Source organism: Drosophila virilis, chromosome X, assembly GCF_030788295.1.
Source record: "Drosophila virilis strain 15010-1051.87 chromosome X, Dvir_AGI_RSII-ME, whole genome shotgun sequence".
Taxonomy (NCBI): Eukaryota; Metazoa; Arthropoda; class Insecta; order Diptera; family Drosophilidae; genus Drosophila; species Drosophila virilis.
The window spans coordinates 23921212-23948646 of NC_091543.1; the positions used below are offsets into that span (position 1 = coordinate 23921212).

At 41.6% G+C, this 27435-nt stretch overlaps 4 protein-coding genes across 5 annotated transcripts in view; 1 reads left to right on the top strand and 3 right to left on the bottom strand.

The window, feature by feature from the left end:
- Nucleotides 1–27435, top strand: part of goe (gone early) — a 42002-nt gene that overhangs the window by 13350 nt on the left and 1217 nt on the right. For both annotated transcript variants that reach the window (XM_015170963.3, XM_002055290.4), the window contains exons 5-9: nt 24865–25128; nt 25204–25355; nt 26455–26582; nt 26647–27213; nt 27287–27409. In XM_015170963.3, the coding sequence (XP_015026449.1) occupies nt 24865–25128; nt 25204–25355; nt 26455–26582; nt 26647–27213; nt 27287–27409 (1234 nt within the window). The remainder of the gene's footprint in view (nt 1–24864; nt 25129–25203; nt 25356–26454; nt 26583–26646; nt 27214–27286; nt 27410–27435) is intronic.
- TwdlZ (TweedleZ) lies at nt 14336–15408 on the bottom strand. Its single transcript, XM_002055294.4, has one exon. It carries the CDS (start codon nt 15184–15186, stop codon nt 14575–14577), a length of 612 nt encoding a protein of 203 aa, XP_002055330.3. The 5' UTR covers nt 15187–15408; the 3' UTR covers nt 14336–14574.
- TwdlY (TweedleY) lies at nt 17414–18925 on the bottom strand. Its single transcript, XM_002055293.4, has one exon. The coding sequence runs from the start codon at nt 18337–18339 to the stop codon at nt 17599–17601; it is 741 nt and encodes a 246-aa protein (XP_002055329.1). The 5' UTR covers nt 18340–18925; the 3' UTR covers nt 17414–17598.
- TwdlX (TweedleX) lies at nt 21761–23460 on the bottom strand. Its single transcript, XM_032439714.2, has 3 exons — nt 23341–23460; nt 22443–23250; nt 21761–22349 (listed from the first exon to the last, which is right to left on the bottom strand). The coding sequence occupies exons 1-3, from the start codon at nt 23353–23355 to the stop codon at nt 22009–22011; spliced, it is 1164 nt and encodes a 387-aa protein (XP_032295605.1). The 5' UTR covers nt 23356–23460; the 3' UTR covers nt 21761–22008.

Here is a 27435-nt window from a genome sequence, read left to right on the forward strand (position 1 = left end):
AGTAAGTTGTTCGTACAATAAACAGTATTTAAAATAAGTAATTTGGTTGTAGTAACGAATTATGCCTTGGATGTAACCAGGGGTCTTCCCAAGCGATTGCTGTGAACCAATAGTCGATCATCGTATCGGCTGGAGTGGAAGCGATCTCGTCCTCGGCAACCGCTAGATTCAGGTCTCTATGCAGAGTTAAGTTCCTGACCTACCATGGACAAACCGTGATTAAGTGCATTGCTTTATTTTGCATGACTTGCACTCTTTTACGCTGAAATTTGGCAGAATTTTCCCGGATCGAAATGCCGTGCATCCACAGGGGGGCACTGTGCGATTTATTAAAGTTATGCAAATGTAGGAAAATCATTGAAATTCGTAATAGCCTATTCAAGCCCTTCTCTTCATACAATTTTCTATTTTGTATTTGTCAAATGATTTTGATATCATTTTATTCATTTTATCATTGCTTTATCTCCGCGCGGAGCTATGTCGTTTTGGAACGTCATATCTCCGCGCGGAGCTATGTCGTTTTGAAACGTCATTTCTCCGCGCGGAGTTATGTCGTTTTGGAACGTCATATCTCCGCGCTAAGCTATCACCCGAGATATTAAATAAAAATCCTCGATAAAAATTCGATTTTCGCACCGATCTCGATTTTGAATCCGCGGGGAGTTATGTCGTTTTGGAACGTCATATCTCCCCGCGGAGTTATTACCCGAGATATTAAAAAAAAATCAGCGATAAAAATTCGATTTTCGCACCGACCTCTATTTTTAATCCGAGGGGAGCTATGTCGTTTTGGAACGTCATATCTCCGCGCGGAGCTATGTCGTTTTGGAACGTCATATCTCCGCGCGGAGTTATGTCGTTTTGGAACGTCATATCTCCCCGCGGAGTTATTACCCGAGATATTAAAAAAAAATCAGCGATAAAAATTCGATTTTCGCACCGACCTCGATTTTGAAAAAAAAAAAGTGATGTAACCTCTTGCCATTTTGTCGATTTGGGTCAACATTTTGGATTTCCTTTTTTTTGATGCCAATCGATAGAACTGATCCTTACGAGTCAAAAATGGTAAAAAATTCCTAAATCGGACATTATTTGATCGAAATATTAAAAAAATATCATCGAAAAAGTTTCGATTTTCGCACCGACCTCTATTTTGAATCCGCGGGAGCTATGTCGATTTGGAACGTCATATCTCCCCGCGGAGCTATGTCGTTTTGGAACGTCATATCTCCGCGCGGAGCTATGTCGTTTTGGAACGTCATATCTCCCCGCGGAGCTATGTCGTTTTGGAACGTCATATCTCCCCGCGGAGCTATTACCAGAGATATTAAAAAAAAAATCATCGATAAAAATTCGATTTTCGCACCGACCTCTATTTTGAATCCGCGGGGAGCTATGTCGTTTTGGAACGTCATATCTCCGCGCGGAGCTATGTCGTTTTGGAACGTCACATCTCCGCGCGGAGCTATGTCGTTTTGGAACGTCATATCTCCGCGCGGAGTTATGTCGTTTTGGAACGTCATATCTCCGCGCGGAGTTATGTCGTTTTGGAACGTCATATCTCCGCGCTAAGTTATTACCCGAGATATAAAAAAAAAATCATCGATAAAAATTCGATTTTCGCACCGACCTCTATTTTGAATCCGCGGAGCTATGTCGTTTTGGAACGTCATATCTCCCCGCGGAGCTATTACCCGAGATATTAAAAAAAAAAATCATCGATAAAAATTCGATTTTCGCACCGACCTCTATTTTGAATCCGCGGGGAGCTATGTCGTTTTGGAACGTCACATCTCCGCGCGGAGCTATGTCGTTTTGGAACGTCATATCTCCCCGCGGAGCTATGTCGTTTTGGAACGCCATATCTCCCTGCGGAGCTATTACCCGAGATATTAAAAAAATAAATCATCGATAAGAATTCGATTTTCGCACCGACCTCTATTTTGAATCCGAGGGGAGCTATGTCGTTTTGGAACGTCATATCTCCGCGCGGAGCTATGTCGTTTTGGAACGTCACATCTCCGCGCGGAGCTATGTCGTTTTGGAACGTCATATCTCCCCGCGGAGCTATGTCGTTTTGGAACGTCATATCTCCCCGCGGAGCTATTACCCGAGATATTAAAAAAAAAAATCATCGATAAAAATTCGATTTTCGCACCGACCTCTATTTTGAATCCGCGGGGAGCTATGTCGTTTTGGAACGTCATATCTCCGCGCGGAGCTATGTCGTTTTGGAACGTCATATCTCCGCGCGGAGTTATGTCCTTTTGGAAGATCATATCTCCGCGCGGAGCTATGTCGTTTTGGAACGTCATATCTCCGCGCGGAGCTATGTCGTTTTGGAACATCATATCTCCGCGCGGAGCTATGTCGTTTTGGAACGTCATATCTCCGCGCGGAGTTATGTCGTTTTGGAACGTCATATCTCCCCGCGGAGCTATGTCGTTTTGGAACGTCATATCTCCCGAGATATTAAAAAAAAAAAATCATCGTTTTGGAACGCCATATCTCCCTGCGGAGCTATTACCCGAGATATTAAAATAATAAATCATCGATAAGAATTCGATTTTCGCACCGACCTCTATTTTGAATCCGAGGGGAGCTATGTCGTTTTGGAACGTCATATCTCCGCGCGGAGCTATGTCGTTTTGGAACGTCAAATCTCCGCGCGGAGCTATGTCGTTTTGGAACGTCATATCTCCGCGCGGAGTTATGTCGTTTTGGAACGTCATATCTCCGCGCTAAGTTATTACCCGAGATATTAAAAAAAAATCATCGATAAAAATTCGATTTTCGCACCGACCTCTATTTTGAATCCGCGGGAGCTATGTCGTTTTGGAACGCCATATCTCCCTGCGGAGCTATTACCCGAGATATTAAAAAAATAAATCATCGATAAGAATTCGATTTTCGCACCGACCTCTATTTTGAATCCGAGGGGAGCTATGTCGTTTTGGAACGTCATATCTCCGCGCGGAGTTATGTCGTTTTGGAACGTCATATCTCCCCGCGGAGTTAGTACCCGAGATATTAAAAAAAAATCAGCGATAAAAATTCGAGTTTCGCACCGACCTCGTTTTTGAAAAAAAAAAAAAGTGATGTAACCTCTTGCCATTTTGTCGATTTGGGTCAACATTTTGGATGTCCTTTTTAATGCCAATCGATAGAACTGATCCTTACGAGTCAAAAATGGTAAAAAATTCCTAAATCGGACATTATTTGATCGAAATATTAAAAAAATATCATCGAAAAAGTTTCGATTTTCGCACCGACCTCTATTTTGAATCCGCGGGAGCTATGTCGTTTTGAAACGTCATATCTCCCCGCGGAGCTATGTCGTTTTGGAACGTCATATCTCCGCGCGGATCTATGTCGTTTTGGAACGTCATATCTCCCCGCGGAGCTATGTCGTTTTGGAACGTCATATCTCCCCGCGGAGCTATTACCCGAGATATTAAAAAAAAAAATCATCGAAAAAATTCGATTTTCGCACCGACCTCAATTTTAATCCGCGGGGAGCTATGTCGTTTTGGAACGTCATATCTCCGCGCGGAGCTATGTCGTTTTGGAACGTCATATCTCCCCGCGGAGCTATGTCGTTTTGGAACGTCATATCTCCCCGCGGAGCTATTACCCGAGATATTAAAAAAAAAATCATCGATAAAAATTCGATTTTCGCACCGACCTCTATTTTGAATCCGCGGGGAGCTATGTCGTTTTGGAACGTCATATCTCCGCGCGGAGCTATGTCGTTTTGGAACGTCACATCTCCGCGCGGAAATTGTCGTTTTGGAACATCATATCTCCGCGCGGAGTTATGTCGTTTTGGAACGTCATATCTCCGCGCTAAGTTATTACCCGAGATATTAAAAAAAAATCATCGATAAAAATTCGATTTTCGCACCGACCTCTATTTTGAATCCGCGGGAGCTATGTCGTTTTGGAACGCCATATCTCCCTGCGGAGCTATTACCCGAGATATTAAAAAAATAAATCATCGATAAGAATTCGATTTTCGCACCGACCTCTATTTTGAATCCGAGGGGAGCTATGTCGTTTTGGAACGTCATATCTCCGCGCGGAGTTATGTCGTTTTGGAACGTCATATCTCCCCGCGGAGTTATTACCCGAGATATTAAAAAAAAATCAGCGATAAAAATTCGAGTTTCGCACCGACCTCGATTTTGAAAAAAAAAAAAGTGATGTAACCTCTTACCATTTTGTCGATTTGGGTCAACATTTTGGATGTCCTTTTTTTAATGCCAATCGATAGAACTAATCCTTACGAGTCAAAAATGGTAAAAAATTCCTAAATCGGACATTATTTGATCGAAATATTAAAAAAATATCATCGAAAAAGTTTCGATTTTCGCACCGACCTCTATTTTGAATCCGCGGGAGCTATGTCGTTTTGGAACGTCATATCTCCCCGCGGAGCTATTACCCGAGATATTAAAAAAATAAATCATCGATAAGAATTCGATTTTCGCACCGACCTCTATTTTGAATCCGAGGGGAGCTATGTCGTTTTGGAACGTCATATCTCCGCGCGGAGTTATGTCGTTTTGGAACGTCATATCTCCCCGCGGAGTTATTACCCGAGATATTAAAAAAAAATCAGCGATAAAAATTCGAGTTTCGCACCGACCTCGATTTTGAAAAAAAAAAAAGTGATGTAACCTCTTACCATTTTGTCGATTTGGGTCAACATTTTGGATGTCCTTTTTTTAATGCCAATCGATAGAACTAATCCTTACGAGTCAAAAATGGTAAAAAATTCCTAAATCGGACATTATTTGATCGAAATATTAAAAAAATATCATCGAAAAAGTTTCGATTTTCGCACCGACCTCTATTTTGAATCCGCGGGAGCTATGTCGTTTTGGAACGTCATATCTCCCCGCGGAGCTATGTCGTTTTGGAACGTCATATCTCCGCGCGGAGTTATGTCCTTTTGGAAGATCATATCTCCGCGCGGAGCTATGTCGTTTTGGAACGTCATATCTCCGCGCGGAGTTATGTCGTTTTGGAACGTCATATCTCCCCGCGAGTTAGTACCCGAGATATTAAAAAAAAATCAGCGATAAAAATTCGATTTTCGCACCGACCTCGATTTTGAAAAAAAAAATGATGTAACCTCTTGCCATTTTGTCGATTTGGGTCAACATTTTGGATGTCCTTTTTTTAATGCCAATCGATAGAACTGATCCTTACGAGTCAAAAATGGTAAAAAATTCCTAAATCGGACATTATTTGATCGAAATATTAAAAAAATATCATCGAAAAAGTTTCGATTTTCGCACCGACCTCTATTTTGAATCCCCGGGAGCTATGTCGTTTTGGAACGTCATATCTCCCCGCGGAGCTATGTCGTTTTGGAACGTCATATCTCCCCGCGGAGCTATGTCGTTTTGGAACGTCATATCTCCGCGCGGAGCTATGTCGTTTTGGAACGTCATATCTCCCCGCGGAGCTATGTCGTTTTGGAACGTCATATCTCCCCGCGGAGCTATGTCGTTTTGGAACGTCATATCTCCGCGCGGAGCTATGTCGTTTTGGAACGTCATATCTCCCCGCGGAGCTATGTCGTTTTGGAACGTCACATCTCCGCGCGGAGCTATGTCGTTTTGGAACGTCATATCTCCGCGCGGAGTTATGTCGTTTTGGAACGTCATATCTCCGCGCTAAGTTATTACCCGAGATATTAAAAAATAATCATCGATAAAAATTCGATTTTCGCACCGACCTCTATTTTGAATCCGCGGGAGCTGTCGTTTTGGAACGCCATATCTCCCTGCGGAGCTATTACCCGAGATATTAAAAAAATAAATCATCGATAAGAATTCGATTTTCGCACCGACCTCTATTTTGAATCCGAGGGGAGCTATGTCGTTTTGGAACGTCATATCTCCGCGCGGAGCTATGTCGTTTTGGAACGTCATATCTCCGCGCGGAGTTATGTCGTTTTGGAACGTCATATCTCCCCGCGGAGTTATTACCCGAGATATTAAAAAAAAATCAGCGATAAGAATTCGAGTTTCGCACCGACCTCGATTTTGAAAAAAAAAAAGTGATGTAACCTCTTGCCATTTTGTCGATTTGGGTCAACATTTTGGATGTCCTTTTTTTAATGCCAATCGATAGAACTGATCCTTACGAGTCAAAAATGGTAAAAAATTCCTAAATCGGACATTATTTGATCGAAATATTAAAAAAATATCATCGAAAAAGTTTCGATTTTCGCACCGACCTCTATTTTGAATCCGCGGGAGCTATGTCGTTTTGAAACGTCATATCTCCCCGCGGAGCTATGTCGTTTTGGAACGTCATATCTCCGCGCGGAGCTATGTCGTTTTGGAACGTCATATCTCCCCGCGGAGCTATGTCGTTTTGGAACGTCATATCTCCCCGCGGAGCTATTACCCGAGATATTAAAAAAAAAATCATCGATAAAAATTCGATTTTCGCACCGACCTCTATTTTGAATCCGAGGGGAGCTATGTCGTTTTGGAACGTCATATCTCCGCGCGGAGCTATGTCGTTTTGGAACGTCATATCTCCGCGCGGAGCTATGTCGTTTTGGAACGTCATATCTCCGCGCGGAGTTATGTCGTTTTGGAACGTCATATCTCCCCGCGGAGTTATTACCCGAGATATTAAAAAAAAATCAGCGATAAGAATTCGAGTTTCGCACCGACCTCGATTTTGAAAAAAAAAAAGTGATGTAACCTCTTGTCATTTTGTCGATTTGGGTCAAAATTTTGGATTTCCTTTTTTTTGATGCCAATCGATAGAACTGATCTTTACGAGTCAAAAATGGTAAAAATTCCTAAATCGGACATTATTTGACCGAAATATTAAAAAAATATCATCGAAAAAGTTTCGATTTTCGCACCGACCTCTATTTTGAATCCGCGGGAGCTATGTCGTTTTGAAACATCATATCTCCCCGCGGAGCTATGTCGTTTTGGAACGTCATATCTCCCCGCGGAGCTATGTCGTTTTGGAACGTCATATCTCCGCGCGGAGCTATTACCCGAGATATTAAATAAAAAATCATCGATAAAAATTCGATTTTCGCACCGACCTCTATTTTGAATCCGCGGGGAGCTATGTCGTTTTGGAACGCCATATCTCCCCGCGGAGCAATTACCAGAAATATTAAAAAAATAAATCATAGATAAAAATTCGATTTTCGCACCGACCTCTATTTTGAATCCGCGGGGAGCTATGTCGTTTTGGAACGTCATATCTCCGCGCGGAGCTATGTCGTTTTGGAACGTCATATCTCCCGAGATATTAAAAAAAAAAAAATCATCGATAAAAATTCGATTTTCGCAACGACCTCTATTTTGAATCCGCGGGAGCTATGTCGTTTTGGAACGCCATATCTCCCTGCGGAGCTATTACCCGAGATATTAAAAAAAATAAATCATCGATAAGAATTCGATTTCCGCACCGACCTCTATTTTGAATCCGAGGGGAGCTATGTCGTTTTGGAACGTCATATCTCCGCGCGGAGCTATGTCGTTTTGGAACGTCATATCTCCGCGCGGAGTTATGTCGTTTTGGAACGTCATATCTCCCCGCGGAGTTAGTACCCGAGATATTAAAAAAAAATCAGCGATAAAAATTCGATTTTCGCACCGACCTCGATTTTGAAAAAAAAAAAGTGATGTAACCTCTTGCCAATTTGTCGATTTGGGTCAACATTTTGGATGTCCTTTTTTTAATGCCAATCGATAGAACTGATCCTTACGAGTCAAAAATGGTAAAAAATTCCTAAATCGGACATTATTTGATCGAAATATTAAAAAAATATCATCGAAAAAGTTTCGATTTTCGCACCGACCTCTATTTTGAATCCGCGGGAGCTATGTCGTTTTGGAACGTCATATCTCCCCGCGGAGCTATGTCGTTTTGGAACGTCATATCTCCGCGCGGAGCTATGTCGTTTTGGAACGTCATATCTCCCCGCGGAGCTATGTCGTTTTGGAACGTCATATCTCCCCGCGGAGCTATTACCCGAGATATTAAAAAAAAAATCATCGATAAAAATTCGATTTTCGCACCGACCTCTATTTTGAGTCCGCGGGGAGCTATGTCGTTTTGGAACGTCATATCTCCGCGCGCAGCTATGTCGTTTTGGAACGTCACATCTCCGCGCGGAGCTATGTCGTTTTGGAACGTCACATCTCCGCGCGGAGCTATGTCGTTTTGGAACGTCATATCTCCTCGCGGAGTTATGTCGTTTTGGAACGTCATATCTCCGCGCGGAGTTATGTCGTTTTGGAACGTCATATCTCCGCGCTAAGTTATTACCCGAGATATTAAAAAAAAATCATCGATAAAAATTCGATTTTCGCACCGACCTCTATTTTGAATTCGCGGGAGCTATGTCGTTTTGGAACGCCATATCTCCCTGCGGAGCTATTACCCGAGATATTAAAAAAATAAATCATCGATAAGAATTCGATTTTCGCATCGACCTCTATTTTGAATCCGAGGGGAGCTATGTCGTTTTGGAACGTCATATCTCCGCGCGGAGCTATGTCGTTTTGGAACGTCATATCTCCGCGCGGAGCTATGTCGTTTTGGAACGTCATATCTCCGCGCGGAGCTATGTCGTTTTGGAACGTCATATCTCCGCGCGGAGTTATGTCGTTTTGGAACGTCATATCTCCCCGCGGAGTTATTACCCGAGATATTAAAAAAAAATCAGCGATAAAAATTCGAGTTTCGCACCGACCTCGATTTTGAAAAAAAAAAAAAAAAGTGATGTAACCTCTTGCCCTTTTGTCGATTTGGGTCAACATTTTGGATGTCCTTTTTTTAATGCCAATCGATAGAACTGATCCTTACGAGTCAAAAATGGTAAAAAATTCCTAAATCGGACATTATTTGATCGAAATATTAAAAAAATATCATCAAAAAAGGTTCGATTTTCGCACCGACCTCTATTTTGAATCCGCGGGAGCTATGTCGTTTTGGAACGTCATATCTCCCCGCGGAGCTATGTCGTTTTGGAACGTCATATCTCCGCGCGGAGCTATGTCGTTTTGGAACGTCATATCTCCCCGCGGAGCTATGTCGTTTTGGAACGTCATATCTCCCCGCGGAGCTATTACCCGAGACATTAAAAAAAAAATCATCGATAAAAATTCGATTTTCGCACCGACCTCTATTTTGAATCCGCGGGGAGCTATGTCGTTTTGGAACGTCATATCTCCGCGCGGAGCTATGTCGTTTTGGAACGTCATATCTCCGCGCGGAGTTATGTCGTTTTGGAACGTCATATCTCCGCGCGGAGTTATGTCGTTTTGGAACGTCATATCTCCCCGCGGAGTTATTACCCGAGATATTAAAAAAAAATCAGCGATAAAAATTCGATTTTCGCACCGACCTCGATTTTGAAAAATAAAAAAGTGATGTACCTCTTGCCATTTTGTCGATTTGGGTCAAAATTTTGGATTTCCTTTTTTTTGATGCCAATCGATAGAACTGATCCTTACGAGTCAAAAATGGTAAAAAATTCCTAAATCGGACATTATTTGACCGAAATATTAAAAAAATATCATCGAAAAAGTTTCGATTTTCGCACCGACCTCTATTTTGAATCCGCGGGGAGCTATGTCGTTTTGGAACGCCATATCTCCCCGCGGAGCAATTACCAGAAATATTAAAAAAATAAATCATAGATAAAAATTCGATTTTCGCACCGACCTCTATTTTGAATCCGCGGGGAGCTATGTCGTTTTGGAACGTCATATCTCCGCGCGGAGCTATGTCGTTTTGGAACGTCATATCTCCCGAGATATTAAAAAAAAAAAAATCATCGATAAAAATTCGATTTTCGCAACGACCTCTATTTTGAATCCGCGGGAGCTATGTCGTTTTGGAACGCCATATCTCCCTGCGGAGCTATTACCCGAGATATTAAAAAAAATAAATCATCGATAAGAATTCGATTTCCGCACCGACCTCTATTTTGAATCCGAGGGGAGCTATGTCGTTTTGGAACGTCATATCTCCGCGCGGAGCTATGTCGTTTTGGAACGTCATATCTCCGCGCGGAGCTATGTCGTTTTGGAACGTCATATCTCCGCGCGGAGTTATGTCGTTTTGGAACGTCATATCTCCCCGCGGAGTTAGTACCCGAGATATTAAAAAAAAATCAGCGATAAAAATTCGATTTTCGCACCGACCTCGATTTTGAAAAAAAAAAAAGTGATGTAACCTCTTGCCATTTTGTCGATTTGGGTCAACATTTTGGATGTCCTTTTTTAATGCCAATCGATAGAACTGATCCTTACGAGTCAAAAATGGTAAAAAATTCCTAAATCGGACATTATTTGATCGAAATATTAAAAAAATATCATCGAAAAAGTTTCGATTTTCGCACCGACCTCTATTTTGAATCCCCGGGAGCTATGTCGTTTTGGAACGTCATATCTCCCCGCGGAGCTATGTCGTTTTGGAACGTCATATCTCCCCGCGGAGCTATTACCCGAGATATTAAAAAAAAAATCATCGATAAAAATTCGATTTTCGCACCGACCTCTATTTTGAGTCCGCGGGGAGCTATGTCGTTTTGGAACGTCATATCTCCGCGCGAAGCTATGTCGTTTTGGAACGTCACATCTCCGCGCGGAGCTATGTCGTTTTGGAACGTCACATCTCCGCGCGGAGCTATGTCGTTTTGGAACGTCATATCTCCTCGCGGAGTTATGTCGTTTTGGATAAAAATAAAAATTCGATTTTCGCACCGACCTCGATTTTGAAAAAAAAAAAAGTGATGTAACCTCTTGCCATTTTGTCGATTTGGGTCAAAATTTTGGATTTCCTTTTTTTTGATGCCAATCGATAGAACTGATCCTTACGAGTCAAAAATGGTAAAAAATTCATAAATCGGACATTATTTGACCGAAATATTAAAAAAATATCATCGAAAAAGTTTCGATTTTCGCACCGACCTCTATTTTGAATCCGCGGGAGCTATGTCGTTTTGGAACGTCATATCTCCCCGCGGAACTATTACCCGAAATATTAAAAAAAAAAAAATCATCGATAAAAATTCGATTTTCGCACCGACCTCTATTTTGAAAAAAAAACGTGATGATTTGGAAGATCATATCTCCGCGCGGAGCTATGTCGTTTTGGAACGTCATATCTCCGCGCGGAGCTATGTCATTTTGGAACGTCATATCTCCGCGCGGAGTTATGTCGTTTTGGAACGTCATATCTCCCCGCGGAGCTATTACCCGAGATATTAAAAAAAAAATCATCGATAAAAATTCGATTTTCGCACCGACCTCTATTTTGAATCCGCGGGGAGCTATGTCGTTTTGGAACGCCATATCTCCCCGCGGAGCTATTACCCGAAATATTAAAAAAATAAATCATCGATAAAAATTCGATTTTCGCACCGACCTCTATTTTGAATCCGCGGGGAGCTATGTCGTTTTGGAACGTCATATCTCCGCGCGGAGCTATGTCGTTTTGGAACGTCATATCTCCGCGCGGAGTTATTACCCGAGATATTAAAAAAAAATCAGCGATAAAAATTCGATTTTCGCACCGACCTCGATTTTGAAAAAAAAAAGTGATGTAACCTCTTGCCATTTTGTCGATTTGGGTCAAAATTTTGGATTTCCTTTTTTTTGATGCCAATCGATAGAACTGATCCTTACGAGTCAAAAATGGTATAAAATTCCTAAATCGCACATTATTTGACCGAAATATTAAAAAAATATCATCGAAAAAGTTTCGATTTTCGCACCGACCTCTATTTTGAATCCGCGGGAGCTATGTCGTTTTGGAACGTCATATCTCCCCGCGGAGTTATTACCCGAGATATTAAAAAAAATCATCGATAAAAATTCGATTTTCGCACCGACCACGATTTTGAAAAAAAAAGTGATGTAACTTGTCATTTTGTCGATTTGGGTCAAAATTTTGAATTAAGAACCTATGATTAAAAAAGGAACTTAAATAGCATTACAGAAAAAAATCGCAATAACCATGCTGTTAAAATGCGAAGAAGACGCGCATGAATGTGTGTTTGTACATGTATACAGAAATTCTTAAAGATGCTACTCTATTCAATTGCGCAGTTGCATAAACCTTTGGTTTTGTTTTTTTTTTTTACCAATCTTTATGAAATTTTCTACAGTATATCTTATTGTATCATAGAATATTGGTGTATACTGAAAAAGTCAATTGCATTTAAATTTTGGCTTAAATTGGACAAATACAATATACCCTTATACCCTTTTTTAATGGGTTCAGGGTATAAAAAGCATATTCCTTTTAGACAATGTGTGCGTTACTGTCGTCACATTTTGAAAGTTATTATTTTTGGCGAACAATCTCAGAGTTAACGTCCCAATAATTAGGAATAGTCAGATCCTCTGTTCCAAGCTGTAATTACACTGTGACAACAGTTTCAGACAACAGCCATTTTTTTTAAAATTATTTTTCCATATATGGCATATCATTCAGCACGAAGTTTGGGATTCAAGTATGCAATAAATCATTCTAAATTCAAGTGAACTGTTTTAGAAGACTTAAAAAATGCTAAGAGAGCTATTTATTGAATAAATTAAGGCTTGCATAATGGTATTGAGACAGGTAACTTAATGCAAGATCTTTCCGAGTTACATGGCCGAGTAAGCTCGAGACAATTCAATGAAGACGTGTGACCAGTATTCACACTTGTCGTGGTCTCTTACCAAATAAGCAGTCTGGGTCTAAGTCTGGGTCTGGGTCTCGGCTTTTTGTAAATTGAAGCATTTCCATTTGATAAGAGCGGCCGGTGGCGGCACGCATCTAAACAAAAAGATGACTCGATTATGTTGTGTCACTTTGTATTTTTGGATAGCGGCTAAAAGCAGAAATTCCGAACGTTGTCTTATTTTATTTATATTTTGTGTATATTTATTTATTTATTTATTATTGAAAAATTTCATTATAATTGGCATAATTTGAATGCGCTTTGGGGCGAGGGCTTTGTCGGTGGTTTGCGCGGCCGACGATCTGGCGTTTACTTAAGACCACATTTTATATGGCTAAAATGTTATGATTTATGCGCGCTGGCCACCTTGAAATAAGCCGATTGGATACAATAACCCACCAAATACCAAATACTTATTAGTCAGATGGCGGTTTTTTAAACTACTGTCTATATATATATATATATATATATATATATATATATATATATATCAATTAAGCCAGCTCTGTGGGTCAAGTGGCGCGGCCCAAACGAATGACTTAGAACACAAACTTCCTCAGCCTGGCCAATTAATGCAATGGCCTTGAATATCGCTTGCATAACCTTTCCTCCTCTATCGTTTTGGGTTTTTCTTTTGTTTCTTCTCCTTCTTCTTCTTCTTTTTTTTTTATGCATATTTAAAGATTAATAGCTGCCAGCCTGTGCGGTTCGGCTGCCAATCACAAAAAGGTCGCCCAGTTGATGTCCAGATATGGCCGCCGCTTCCACAATCCCATTAATTAAATGCAAATGCAAATAAATCTACAAGAGCTGCTTGCGAAGAAGCCAAATATATTAAAAGATATCAATGCATCTTGTATTTTTTTTTTGCTCACAATTTAATTATTTGCAAAATTTATGTAAATTTGGCTTATGTTGGGTGACGAACTTCGACGAACTACAAAGCCCCTGAGTTAAGTGCCGCCCAATTCGTTAAATTGTCATGAAGTATTTATATTAAAACTACCTGACGTAAAGTTTAAATAAAGAAGCTTGCTGGCTGTGATTATTTGTAATTATTTGTTAATTACTTATACTTATATAAAACTTATATAAAAATTTTACAAAATTCTAGTTAAAAAGTGTGTTGCCATTAGCTCTGCTCTGCTCTGCATATTTTGCTTTAATTTTTGGGGGCCTTAGCATATATCATAGTTTAGCTCCACGAGTTAGCCAAAACATCCAAAAGCGCGTCATTGTGCTCACATACAACCCAAAAGGAGGGAAGCTTCAGACTGTGGGTTGGTTAAGCAAACGGTCAGTCAGGAGAAACACATTTATATAAATATTCATTTGACATTAAGTTAATTTTTAAATTTGACTTTGAAATACAATTTAAGATCAAATATTTTAATCCTTTGCTATGCTGATTGTCCATATGCTCCGCACTGGCTTTAGCTGCTAATGTGCCTCGTTTGGCACAGGGTCAAAGCACTTTGCAAAAAGCGCAAAAAATAACTTCATTTCAAAAAAAAAATAAAAAAAATAAAAAAAAAAAAACACAACAGTTTGCAAAAAGTATGCGAAACATAAAAAGAAACACTTTGCGGCTATTGAGCTAAACCTTTTTTTTTATTTACGCGTTCGCTAAGTTTTATGACGAGTTTTGTGGCTGTTGCTGCTGTTGTTGTTTCTATGTTTGGATTATTGGGGTTTTATTTTAATCGGTATTGTCTACATTTTGAACGCTTATCAGTTTTATGCAAATGCTGCTACCCGGCAATGTTAATAAGCTACTTAGTGGTGCGCATGGGTCGATCGTTAATTCGACACCACCCAAACGCCAGCAGCACCGCCGATCTTCAAAGAAAACGCGCCGTGGGTCGCTGATAGTCGTAGCCATCAGTAGCAGCAACTTGCTTGGCTGCATCTAGGGCGCCAATTACGGATTGCACTGGCGCCACATAAGGCGCCGCAAGCTCTGTATTGCCGCCCAGTTGGTCGTATTGCGTTTGAATTTCGCGCTGAGCGGCGGCCGCCTCCTCGTTGGTCTTGTACCTGATGAAGAAGACTTCCGGCTTGTCTGACGACGACTGCTGATGCTGCCTGGGCGTCTGAATGTCGTGCGCCTCCAGCTCTGGCTGTTTGCGACTCAGCACATAGATGACCGTGCGCTCCTCCTGCGGCGCCAGTTCGGCCGTGTACTTCACAGCCTCGCTCTGAGCGCTGGGTGCACGTATGAAGATCACACGATAGTTGCGCATCGCACGTCCTATTAGCAGGTGCTTTGTGCGTGGCTGCAGCTCCTCCGAATCCTCAGCTGCAGATACGCTATAAAACTGTTTGGTAATGATTGGAGCTGGTGTCGCAAAGCTTTCACCTGCCGCCGGTGGCAGATAGAAACGCGTCGGCACATGAGCCTGGCTCAAGCTCAAAAGCGCTACCGAACCGAGAAAAATGAACACGCTAAACATGTCGGTGATGGATGCCACAAAATGTGTGAGGCAGCCGACAGCGATATTTTAGTTTTATATATTTTTGTAACGTGGAGAACCCTAAAATTTTGCACAGATTTCTGGCCCAATTAGTAGCTGCAAAACAAAAGACTTAGGCAACAAACTTGCTGCAAATTAATTGTGCGTTTGAATGAAAACAAAAGAGCCGTTAACAACCAAATCATTACCACATCATTTAGTGCTAAGATCTTTAGATAATTTTCGTAATATGCACACGAATACTGTTAAAGCATGGCTCGAATTGGGCCTTAAACTAAGCGAAACTTAGCTGCATGGAAATCTTATTTCAGCTGCACTTTTTTGTAAATAGTTTCGATTTGCTTGGACACGTTTTTAGCTGCATATTGCTTAACTGATCTTGTTATAGATTCGCCTCATTTCAGGCGAATCATTTATCTTTTATCGTTGACCAAAACTCATGTAGCCATTGTTCACAGCATCATTCAACGCCCGCGCACAGTTTTTATTGTTTGACTAATGGGCTTGTGCACAGCTAGTGTGATCTAATCTACGCTTACGTATGCTCAATTCACAGCCTTTGCATTTGTTCAAATGTTGAATTTTTTAATTCTTGGTTTTTTGTTTTATTTTTAGTTTTTGGTGCGTTTCGCAGCCTCGCGGCTGATTAGTAGATTAATTCGTTTTGGTTTGGCTGCGTTGTCAACGGGTCGAGACAATTAAAATATCAACAGCGATATTTTTTTTTATTTTATTCGATTTTATTTTTATTTTTTGAGAATTCGACTATTTGGCGGCTCCCAGCCGCAGTAGGCTTGACATCAATTTTGATTGCGGCTTCGATTCAGGCCTCGATGCGCAACGATTTGCATAAATTGACGCGTAATTCCCACACTTTCGTGTCCCATTGGCTAAAATGATACTGCCAATTTGATTGATGGGCTGTTTTATAAAAAATAAAAATATGCTGCTATCACTAGGCTTAACCATTGCATACTAATAAACATGTGGAGAGTCTCGTCTTTGCTTAAAGGGATCTCGTGTGTTTTGCTGAACACAATTCTTCAATTGAATGTCTGTCGAAAGGATAGTTCTGTAAAATTTGAACAATCACACCAAAAAAAAACACAATTCAACTAACAAACATGTGAGTGGGAACATGAGAGTTGGCCATGGATAAATTTAGACCTTACTTGAATCTTTATCGATATTCATTGCCTGATAAGGCTGCAAATATTTTTGAATAGAAGCAATGGCAGTCCCTTTTCTACATTTATTGTTTACTATGAATCGAACCTTGAATCAGCCCAGTTGACCAAAAAACCTAAAAGCCAAAGCGAAACCCAATACAAATCTTATTTTCGTTAAATATGCTGTGGTTCAGCCTAAGGGAGACCCAGTCGAAATATATAAATAGCTTAAAAATATCTATAAGATATATCCATCTGATGAATACCCATTTTGTAAAAAGAATGTTGAATAGCTTCATTAAAATGGACATTCATAAATAAACAAATGGGTTTGAATGCAATAAAAACCTAGATTCAAGCAGGTGAAAAGCTAGCCTTAAAACCCGAACCTGTAGGCAATTTTTCTTTATATTTATCTATATCTATATCCATCTATATCTATAGCTATACCTATATCTTTTACCATGTCTATATCTATCTATATCTATATCTGCCTCTTGTGTATTTCTGATGCGTATTTCTGATGTGTATTTCTGGTCTTTGTATCGTGCACTCAAATACTTGACTTTTGACAGTTCAGATGCCCTTCTATATATTCCCTTAGTAGTTTTTTTGACACAAGCCGCGGCATGTTGTTTCCCTCGTCGACTTCGTATTTTGTCATGCGGCGTCAGTTTAACGATCGGTCGAAGAAAAGATGCGCTGTTTGATTCAATTATAATTAAATTTGATGTGCTTATTTTGATTTCTCACTTCATTTAAGCTAATTTTGAGCTATTTCGGGCGCCGGGCGCTTTGTTGACTGTCGCATTTTAGACGTTTGAATTGTTGATTTGCATTTGAGAGTTTTGCTGTGGGCCGGCTTTGGACCTTTTTTCTAGCCGCTTTGCTTGATTTGAGCAACATTTCAATTTATTTATGGCATTTTTATTAATTTTTTAAATGGCATTTTATAGCGCGGAAACTACGCGACCTTACCAAAAAGAAGCATCTCTTTAAAAAAAACGTTGCGTACTTTTTAAATATACAGTTCGTTCATTTATTTATATTTTTTTTCTTTTTAAAAACAAAAAACAATAACAAAAAAAAAATTCAAGCAAAAAAAAAGGTGCTTAAAACTAAACAACACAATAACAAGTTCGTTGGAGTAAAGGACTGAAGTGGGGGGGGATGTGGGCGGGGCAGAAAACTGTTTGTAGATCCTTTCTAACTATCGTTCAGCTTAAAGGTTAAGCGCACTGGGCAGATACTGGGCACTGGGCTGGGCGTTCGGGCGATTGATCTGGCGATAGTTGTAGCTACCATCGGGATTGAGGCCATCGAGGCTGCCGATAACGGAGGTGATGGGCGCATTGTTATCCTCCTGGAACTCGTTGGTGCCGCCCAATTTGTCGTACTGGCCTTGAATCTCCTTCTGTGCCTGGTTGGCCTCGTCGTCGGTCTTGTATTTAATGAAGAACACCTCCGGCTTGCTGGGCTGTGTGGGCGCGGGCGTTGCAATATCTCCAGCATCCAGATCGTTATCCTTCTTGCTCAGCACATAGATGACAGTCTTCTCCTCCTGTGGCGCAAACTCGGCCGAGTATTTCACGTTGGCATTGTCGCCAGCCGGCGCCTTGATGAACACCACGCGGTAGTTCTTCTGAGGCCTGCCGAGCACCAAATGCTTCACTTTGCCATCATTGCTGCGATCCTCCGGCGCAGACACCAAATAGAACTTCTTATTGATGATGGGCGCTGGCGTCGTGCTGGCAGGTGGCAAATACTTGTCGCCGCCGCGATGTGGCACCGGCAGCTGACCCACGAACTGCCCGCCGGCATTGGGCAATCCAACGCCGCCACCGCCGCCCACTAGCAAATCGCCAGGCTGCGGCTGCTCATAGCCGTATTGAGGACGGGCCTGGGCCACGACCAGTAGAGCGGCGACACAGCCGAGCACAATTGGAGCCGTTATGGAATGCATTCTTAAATGTTTCGTATTAGTTATCCTTGGGTAATCCTGCTGCGAGTGTTGCTAATGCGGATATATATGGATATTTGGTATCGCGTCGCGTTCGTTTGAGCACGTTTAGGTTTGGATTGCTTTGGGGCAATGCTTGCATTTCTTGTCGCTCCACTTGACTTATATGCGCTGCCGCTTCCCAGATCGGCTGCCGGCTGCGCTGTCGGCGCATTCATTTGGCTTGAATTGTTGTTGTAATTTATGTAAATCAGACAGCGCAGCTTGGCTGGCCAAGCAATAACAATTTAACATTCAAGACTCAAACTTTCAAGATAGGCTCAAGCATCGAATGCTATCCAAAAATTTATTCAAATCTCTTGCATGCACAAATGTATCTCACAGATGCGCCGCCTCTGCCAGTTGACTCAGCAGCACACTTTAAATGGGGCGTGGCTGATTCTTGTATGCGCCGCGTAGCCATGGTATACATTTTTAAAAAAAGCTCATAGATCTCTATAACAATAGCCGCTTGTTTCTTTATGTTCAGTTCGTATCTGTTTTCTGTATACATACATATATCTATATATTCATACATCTGGGCTTGTATATATATTTTGGCAGCTTAGGCATTGAACTTGACTGTTGCGCTGGCCTCTATTGTAAGCTTAGATTATTAATAGACCCGCAATATACAGAAAATTTGCCAGGTTTGTAGGCTTTGCTGAATGTTTGCATCTAATTAAACGGCACCTGAACATGACAACTCTTAGTCTTGCGACTCTAGGCCTCTATTTTACCACCAAACAATCGGCCAAATTTGTGAGACGAAACTAGTTTGCTGGGTTTTTCTTTGCCCTAGAGCGATGCTGGCCTGCCCATCACAAAGTTGATCGAATTGCAAATTTGAAAGATTTAAAAGATGATTTTATATGAATGACACGATATGATTGTGATATCTATATAATATATATAGTAGCCATATCTCAGACTACCTAACTAGAAACAATTCCTATAACTATTTTCCATAGTTTAACATTTCATAAATAATCTCCAAGTCGCCAAACTAGCCTATTTATATTATATATAAGTGATATATATAAAAAATTACTATAATAAACTATTTTTATGGATATGTTTTATTTATGCTAAATTTTCAATTTATATCCGGGCCCAATAAGCTTTAAAGGATATGCAAATAAATATTTTTTTCTTAGAAACATGTTTGTTTTTGTAAGGGTTGCGGTACGTGGCAACAGTTGCAGGGTGGCAACCCTGCAATTGGGTCATATAGGAAAGTATTCTAATTATCAAATTAAACTGAATGCGTACATAGACTGGAAACAGGGGAGAGGAATAACAAAGTTGGATTTGAAAACATTTTCATAAAGAAGTATATGAAGATAATTTAACCAAACCGATTTGCGCCCAGAATTTGAATTTACTTTAACTGATAACCGATATCTGAGAAAAATATATATTGAGATAAAAATAGCTCATAAATTGGATATATCTAGCCATATTTGGTAGATCCCAATTTTGGCTAGAATTCAAATTTAGCCCGCATTTTGTATATGAAAATAGTTGTGGCTTTCAATATTTTCAGTACAACGGGCAGGGGGATATTTAAAATTCAAAAAATATATGAAAAATCTTGTATTCAAAAAGATTCATTCAAAAAAATCTATAGCCATATTCATATAAGTCTCCTGATAAAAACTTTATTTCTTGTTCGACTGTAAATTCTGTTGTGTGGAAAAGTCTTGTTTGTTTGTGAACCTTTAGCTAGTTATTGTGGCAAGTTGAACAATCGATATGGGCTTATAATGGACTATATTAAGCATTGTTTTTTTTTGGGTTTTCCAAAGCAAGCATAGCATGTCCAATTATGTTTATTCTTCAGCTCTTGTTGTTGAGCATTGCCTTATATGGTGGCCTCCTAAAGCACTCGGCAACAACAGAAATAAAGACACATTTAGTTGATGAGTCAGGCGTCTAGGCGAGTGCGACACATTCACCTGGCCTGCCTTGGAGGTCGCCACAAAGAGTCGCCATATAAACGCATAAAAAAACATAATATTTGGGTAAATGTGGAAGCTCGATTGATTTGCATTTGGCGAACCGATTTATGAGCTCACCGCCCAGCTGATCGCGTGATTGATGTTTGATAATTGATGACTGCTGCTGATTGATAAGCGCACATAAAACTGCCTATCGCCGGCGAACAGTGAATGTCAGCTAAGATCGAAAGATTGAGACAGATCTATCGGCCGATCCACTAATTTAGTTATACGCAGCCAGACCAAAAGCGAACAAAACGATAATTATCAATTAGGCATTCCATATTCATAATTCCATATCTCTTCGTCGATGCGGCCGGCCGATCAAGCTCAGACATAAAAAGCCTCTGCAAATAATTTATGTAACATTTTATGAATGCTGACAGTAAAAACCGAGGGACAAATGTGCGACGCGACGCGACTCGCCTCGCCTCAACTCATCTCGAGTCGACTCAACGCGACTGGCAACAGATCGTATCGTTTATTTAGTAGGTGTGATTATCTTTATGCAAAGATCGCGACGCATTAATATGCAGATGCTTTTCAGATACAAGATATAGATATTGATGCAGATACCAAATCACATAGGCCAAATACCAGGTAGCATCGGCTGGCGTTGTAATCCATATATTTGATCATAAATTTTTCGTTGCCGTCGCATTTGGGGCGCTTGACGCGGGGCGTGGCACCTAGCTGGCTTTTATAATATATATGTATATGGTATTTATAAATATATATATATATATATAAATGTGTCTATATAATACTTTCTGGTATTTTAATGCGTTGGATTGGCGAATCGACCTTGCAGCGCGTTGCTCTCCGATTTGATTTTGATTCGACTTTGTTTTTTCCTATTTTGTTATTTTTCTTCTTTTTTTTTTATATTAAGACGCTAATTTATTTGCCATCGATTTCGGTTGGTGGTCGGCTCAGTTTTCTAAAGTTTTATTCGTTTGATGTTGCAGTATGAACAATTATGAAGAGCTTGCCAAACACTAGCCCTGGTTGGTAGAACGAACGGGCAGGGCGGCGGCATAGGGTATTTAGGCGCCAGCTGGTGCAAGGCACAACCAATTATTATTAAATTGAAAATTGTCCTAAAACGTTATATTTTCTATTATCAAATGGCAGCTGCTTTTAAACATGATTTGACTTTCAAATCTGATGTGGATATTTTCACCAAACTATTTGCTGCTTATATAATTTTGTATCTTTTTGTTGCATCATTTTAAATGTGTCACTTACCCAACGATTCCTTGAGGCTTCCCAAGGTTTTCTCTTTTCTGCCCACTTCTTTGCAATCCCATTCCTTGAGTCGCTACAAAGGAAAACTTCAAATGATTTTTACATTTTTTGAATGCTTAAAGAAATCCTTAAATTTTATTAAAAAAAAAAAAGTTGTGGAAAAAAAATATATAGTTTTTGTTTTTTGCATAGATCGCAAAAATATCTAAAATGAATATCGCAAGAGTTACATTTAACAAATTCTAGGAAAATAATCGCTTTGGATTATTCAATTAGAAGCAAGAATCGGGCGAGCGTGCGTTTTGTGTGTGTGTATGTGTGTTTGTGTGTTCTGTCCAATCAGCTGGGTTGTCGGTGAAAGGATGCAATTGACGAGATCGCATGCTTAGTACTTGACCGATCTGATGGGCTTGGAGGGCAGATAGGAGGTCTGAATAACATTGTTACCGACAAGGCTGCCACTGTCCACCTGCGTCGTGGTCTGGCTGCCGGAGCTGCTGCTGCCGTTCACATCGTACTGGAGATTGATGCCGGAGCTGTCGACGCCGCCGCTGACAGTGTTCTCGACCACTGGAGCACCGCCAGTGCCAATAATGTTGACGTGACCGGAGCCATCGGCCAGAACACCAGAGGCGCCATTGTCGCCCAAGGCGTTGATGACCGATGAGACGGGCACAATGCCTTCATTGCTGAGCTCCGAGCTGCCGCCCAAAGCGTCATAGTTGGCTAAAGGTGCGAGAGAGATCGAGAGAGAGAGAGAGAGAGGGGGGGATATATTTAAATGTGACATCTACTGGGGCTGCAGCTGCTTGGACCTACCCTGGATGGTCTGCTGGGCATGTGCGGCCTCCTCGGGTGTCTTGTACTTGATGAAGTAAACTTCGGGCTTGTGGTTGGCTGGACGCTGTGTGACCACCTCGGCGCTGACATCGAGGGCGTTCGATTTCTTGGACAGCACATAGATGGCGGTCTTGTCCTCAACTGGAGCCACGTTGGCAATGATCTTGGCCTTGCTGGTGGTGGATGCGGGCGCATTGATGAACACCACACGATAGTTCTTCTGTGGCCTGCCAACATTCACATAGCGCACAATCTGCTGGTCATCGTGATCCTCGGGTGCGGTGTGCAGATAGAAGTGTTTGCTAATGATCGGTGGCTGGAAGTTGGCCAAATGGCTGATGTACGCCTCCTGTTCCTTATAGTTGATAGTGGGACCCGGATGGATGCCAGTCAGACCAATATGATCATTCACAACGCCGACGCCGCCGCCGTTTGAGAAGGAGGTGCTGATGCTGCTGCTTCCACCACCACCGCCACCGCTGCCGCCGCTGCTGGTGGTGTAGGGGTTGCTGCCACTGTACTGAACGCCGTTCACCTGGGTGGAGGGCACAAAGCCAGAGCTGCCCACAACTGTCAGCTGACCCACGGTGGGCACATTGTTGTAGTAGGTATTGCCCGATGCCGTTGGCTGATACGAGGTAGTTGTGCTGATCACCGGTGGGGACACGATGCCAGTGTTGACAACGTTGTCGTTCTGGCCAATCTCGTAACGGTAGGCCTGACGGCTGAGATCAGGACGCGCCGCTGCCCAGCGACTGCAGCCGAGCACTGCCAAGCAGGCCAAAAACTGCAAGCGGATTACAATTCATCATCAGATCCGATTAGATTAGATTCCATTCCAGATCTGCTCCGTTCAGCTCAGCTCACGTTCACTTACCATAAATTTGTTCATGCTGTTTACACAAGGAACGCGTCTGGACTCGATTGTACTTTAGCGCTGGAGCTGCTGCACTGGATTGATGCCCTGTTTGGCAACGGCGTTCAGTTTTTATAGAGAGTGTCGCTAGACTGGGGCGACTTTAATTGAAGTTAATTAATTTGCTCGCATTGATTTGCAATAAATTGTTAAAATCAAATATAACTATAACACATCACAAATCCGGCTAGCACGGACCTGGGGAATTAGATTTTAGTTTTTCGCCTCGCAGGCGCTAATTAATACCGCAAACACAGCTGACACAATCGATCCCAATGTGTGTGTCCAAGAGTGCCTCCAACTGCCGTCATCAGCTGGCAGATGCCACTTGGCCATGCCCGAAGCTGACAAGCGCGGAAAGCACCTCTCCAACGGGCCGATCGAGACTTGAATTTAAGCCGTAAAGTTCTTTGTCCATGAAATCTCTCAATGTAACAAATGGATCATTTTAGGGCTGTGTGAAGTGCTCGAAATACGAGATAATTTCATAAAAACATAAAAACTAACATATTTGAATATTTGGATGGACGGATAGTTGCATGAATCAAATAAAAAACATCTGAAAAGCGATCATATATAAGGAATACTTTTTAAACACATAAACTTGCACTTCATTGTGTTAATTGTGGTTTACCCATTGAAACTGAAGAGATTTATTTAGCTATGATTCTATGATTGAAAGTTTTTCTTTTTTGATAAACCAAGATTTGAACCGAAGCCTGCATTCGGCAAGCCAAGTTCACGAATAGAATCTTAAGGCAGGAAGCTGGTTCAAACCATGAACCCATCGGCAATTTGTTATGGGTCGTATAGCCGTAAATATTAATAAAATTATTAAAATAAATATGGTCGCATTTAAGAAACATATCGCTTAAAGCTTCTCATGCAACTTCAAATTCTCATTTAATCCGAACCGCTTTAAGATACTTGTTGTATGAAGAATACAATGTTTATTTCTGTTTCCTGTATGGTTGTTCATGTAGCTTAATTCTTAGTTGGCGCATAGTTGAATATTCCTGAAATAGTTCGTTTGGCTTTTTATTTTATAGAGCATACAAATGTCGTTACTGTGTGATTGTTTTATTTTTTTTTATGACTGCATGACTGAAGTGGTCTGAGATTTCCAAGACGTTGCAGCCAAACATTTTAGCGCTTTTAATTGTTATAAACCCAAAAATACACATACACACGCACACAGACATGGACACGTATGCATAAGATATTTATTTGAGTGATCGAAATAAACTAATATGTATATGCACATGGTGCTGTCATAAGTTTTGCCAAATTTCATATCTTTTGCTTCTGTGGAATTTCATTAGCCCCACCGCAAGCCCCTCGCTCTACAACCCCCCCCCCCCCCCCCCCCCCCCCCCCCCTTGTAGGGGTAGCGGTGCGATGGGTCATTCCTCCGCATACTGAATTACCGAATCATACTAATTGCCACTCTCGACTCAACCACCCTTTCCCCCTTTTCCCTTTCAGGTGGCTGGCAAGCATTTTCGGCAACAAATCGGCTGCAAAACTGGGAGTACAAGAGCGCCCTGAAGCTTCTGCAGGCCAAGTTCGGCATCTTTCCCTACTATCGCGTTAGCGTGGAGAACAGCTATAACATGCCCTACGACTACATAATAACCCTGGACGAGGGCCAGCTGGGACTGCCGGACAAGTACTTCTATGGCCCCGATGCCGACGAGGAGGTGGTGCGCGGCTATAAGCTGCTCCTGCGCGACTTTGCCATCAACATGGGTAAGCGAATGCGGCTTGATCTGCCCATCTGTCAATCTGCAGTTCAATTCATTCACGTTTTCCCTTCCCTCACAGGCATGGTGTCGCGCGAAGCGGATCTATTTGCGGATGACATCTTCTATTACGAGCGCCGCATTGTCAATCACATTGATGCCGCCAAGGGTAGCGGCGAGCGTCAGCAGAACAAGCTGCTCCGGCTGGCCGAGCTCAAGAGCATAGCGCCATCGGTAAGGCAACTGCGGCGACAGCGGGAGCAACCGCTCACTGTGATTTCCCAATTACTATCAAAAAAACTAGTTTCAAATTAAGTTGGCAGCATACTAATTAATTTGTGGATAGCACTTTGGCATATTAGAAAACAAATATCAGAAAGCAGAAAGTTCTCTCACCTTGAAGCGAAACGGGTTTAAAGCATACGTAACATACGTGCACGTTGGACACCAACCGAACCCAATGGCAGACAGACAGCTGCCTCGAATCCTTAACCGAAGTACCGTGATATATTATGCTTTAGAAAAATAATTAAATATGTAATGCTGTTCAGAATTGGGCCTTAAGAGACTTCAAAGAATCAATGAGTACAGATTTATGCCACGATTATCATTTACAGTAGTACAAAAACTGTACAAATATATATCATGATTCTAAAAGATGATGATACATGATTTTAATGCCATATTGAGCGAAAGACAGGCTTTAAGTCAAACCCAAAGAATCACAGTTTTATAACAGACTCACTGATTTTATAAAATGTTAATAAGAATGCTAAAAAGAGTCTCCCAAAAGTCAGAGAGTGTGGGAAGGGCTTGCTTAGTGAGCAAGAAATTACTGCAACTCCTAAAGGGAACATTCGGCTTCCTCCTAGCAAAGTCTACTCTCATATCATATTAGACTGTATCCTTTATGCGACTGAAAATTCATATTTTCACAAGGATCAATATTCAAGGGATAAATAACAATATAATAAAATAAATAAGACTGTTAAGTCATTTTAAAATATAGAGCTACGTTTCAATACACCTTATCCAATGCACAATAAATAATATTTCTGTCACTGAATACAAAGCGAGGCCTATTTAATAAAAAATAGGAATATTGTAATTTACATCATAAAGTATATATATGTATTCCTATATTCGTCCGACCAAACCCAAACCGACTATTCTCCTCAGCGGACTGTAAGTAGGCAAAGATCGGAACTATTGAATGAACCAATGTTTTGTTAAGATATCTTGAACATATCGTAATTTGCTGCATAGGTGTAGGGTATAGATATACTTATATTTGTAGATATATTTCTTAAAACAACGTTTCGTTTTGCCACAGCTCCCCATTTTGGAATCCCTGCAGGCCATTTTTACCAACATAAGGATCACTGAGGAGACGGAAGTGCTGGTGCGCGACGTGGAAGTATTTCACGAGCTGTCGACGCTCATCTCGACCTCAGACAAAAAGTGAATTGAGCGTAAGGTTCAAAAATAAAATAGATTGATAATACTTTGTTTTGTTTTCGCGCAGACCCATTAACAACTTTATAATTTGGTCGCTGGCGCGTGAAATGCTGCCGCATCTCTCCAAGGAGTACCGCACGCTGGCGGAACACTTTGATCATACCATCTATGGGCGCACGGCCAGCTATCCGCGTTGGCTCTTCTGCAGCCGGGTGGTGCGTGACTGGGTGCCCTTTGCGGTCGACGCACTGCAGCAGCAGCCGCCCAAGCAGCAGTTTGAGGCAGCGTCCCATAGCCGCATGAGCGATGTCAACGGCGGGCTTAACAAGACGATTGGCAACGAGAAGTTCCTGCAGCTTATGTTCTACAGTTTGCGCAACCAGCTACAGGATTCGCTGGCGCAGGCGAGTTGGCTAGAGCCGACAGCCCGGCGATTTCTGCACAAGAAGCTAGCCGAAATGCGGCTACAGTTCGGCATACCCAGCGAGGTGCTCGAGCAGCCCGACTACATTAGCAACTACTACAATGATCTGCTGCTGAGCAATTTGAATTTCGTGGAGCACCTGGAGTCCATTTGGACATTTCGCCGATCGCGCATGGAGAACAAGCTAAAGCCCTTGGGCATGCTGGATGTGTAAGTGACTTAAGTGACCAATAATAATTAGATCGACCAAACGATTTATCAATTTCCTCGCTTTCTTTGCCAGCATTGTGTCCGAGATGTACACGCGGGATAATCCGCAGCCCATTGCCTACTCGAACAAGCTGAATATGTTGCTCATCTCGCGAGTGCTGGTCAGCAACAACTACTACGACTATCGCTATCCCGTGTATGTGTATTCCCGACCAATCTGTT

Bases quoted from the DNA above. Each gene is read 5' to 3' on its own strand.
- TwdlZ (XM_002055294.4), bottom strand. From the start codon at position 15,186: ATGTTTAGCGTGTTCATTTTTCTCGGTTCGGTAGCGCTTTTGAGCTTG.
- TwdlY (XM_002055293.4), bottom strand. From the start codon at position 18,339: ATGCATTCCATAACGGCTCCAATTGTGCTCGGCTGTGTCGCCGCTCTA.
- TwdlX (XM_032439714.2), bottom strand. The intron at 22,350-22,442 runs GTAGGTCCAAGC...TCGCACCTTTAG, and splicing joins TGCCCAGCAGACCATCCAGG to CCAACTATGACGCTTTGGGC.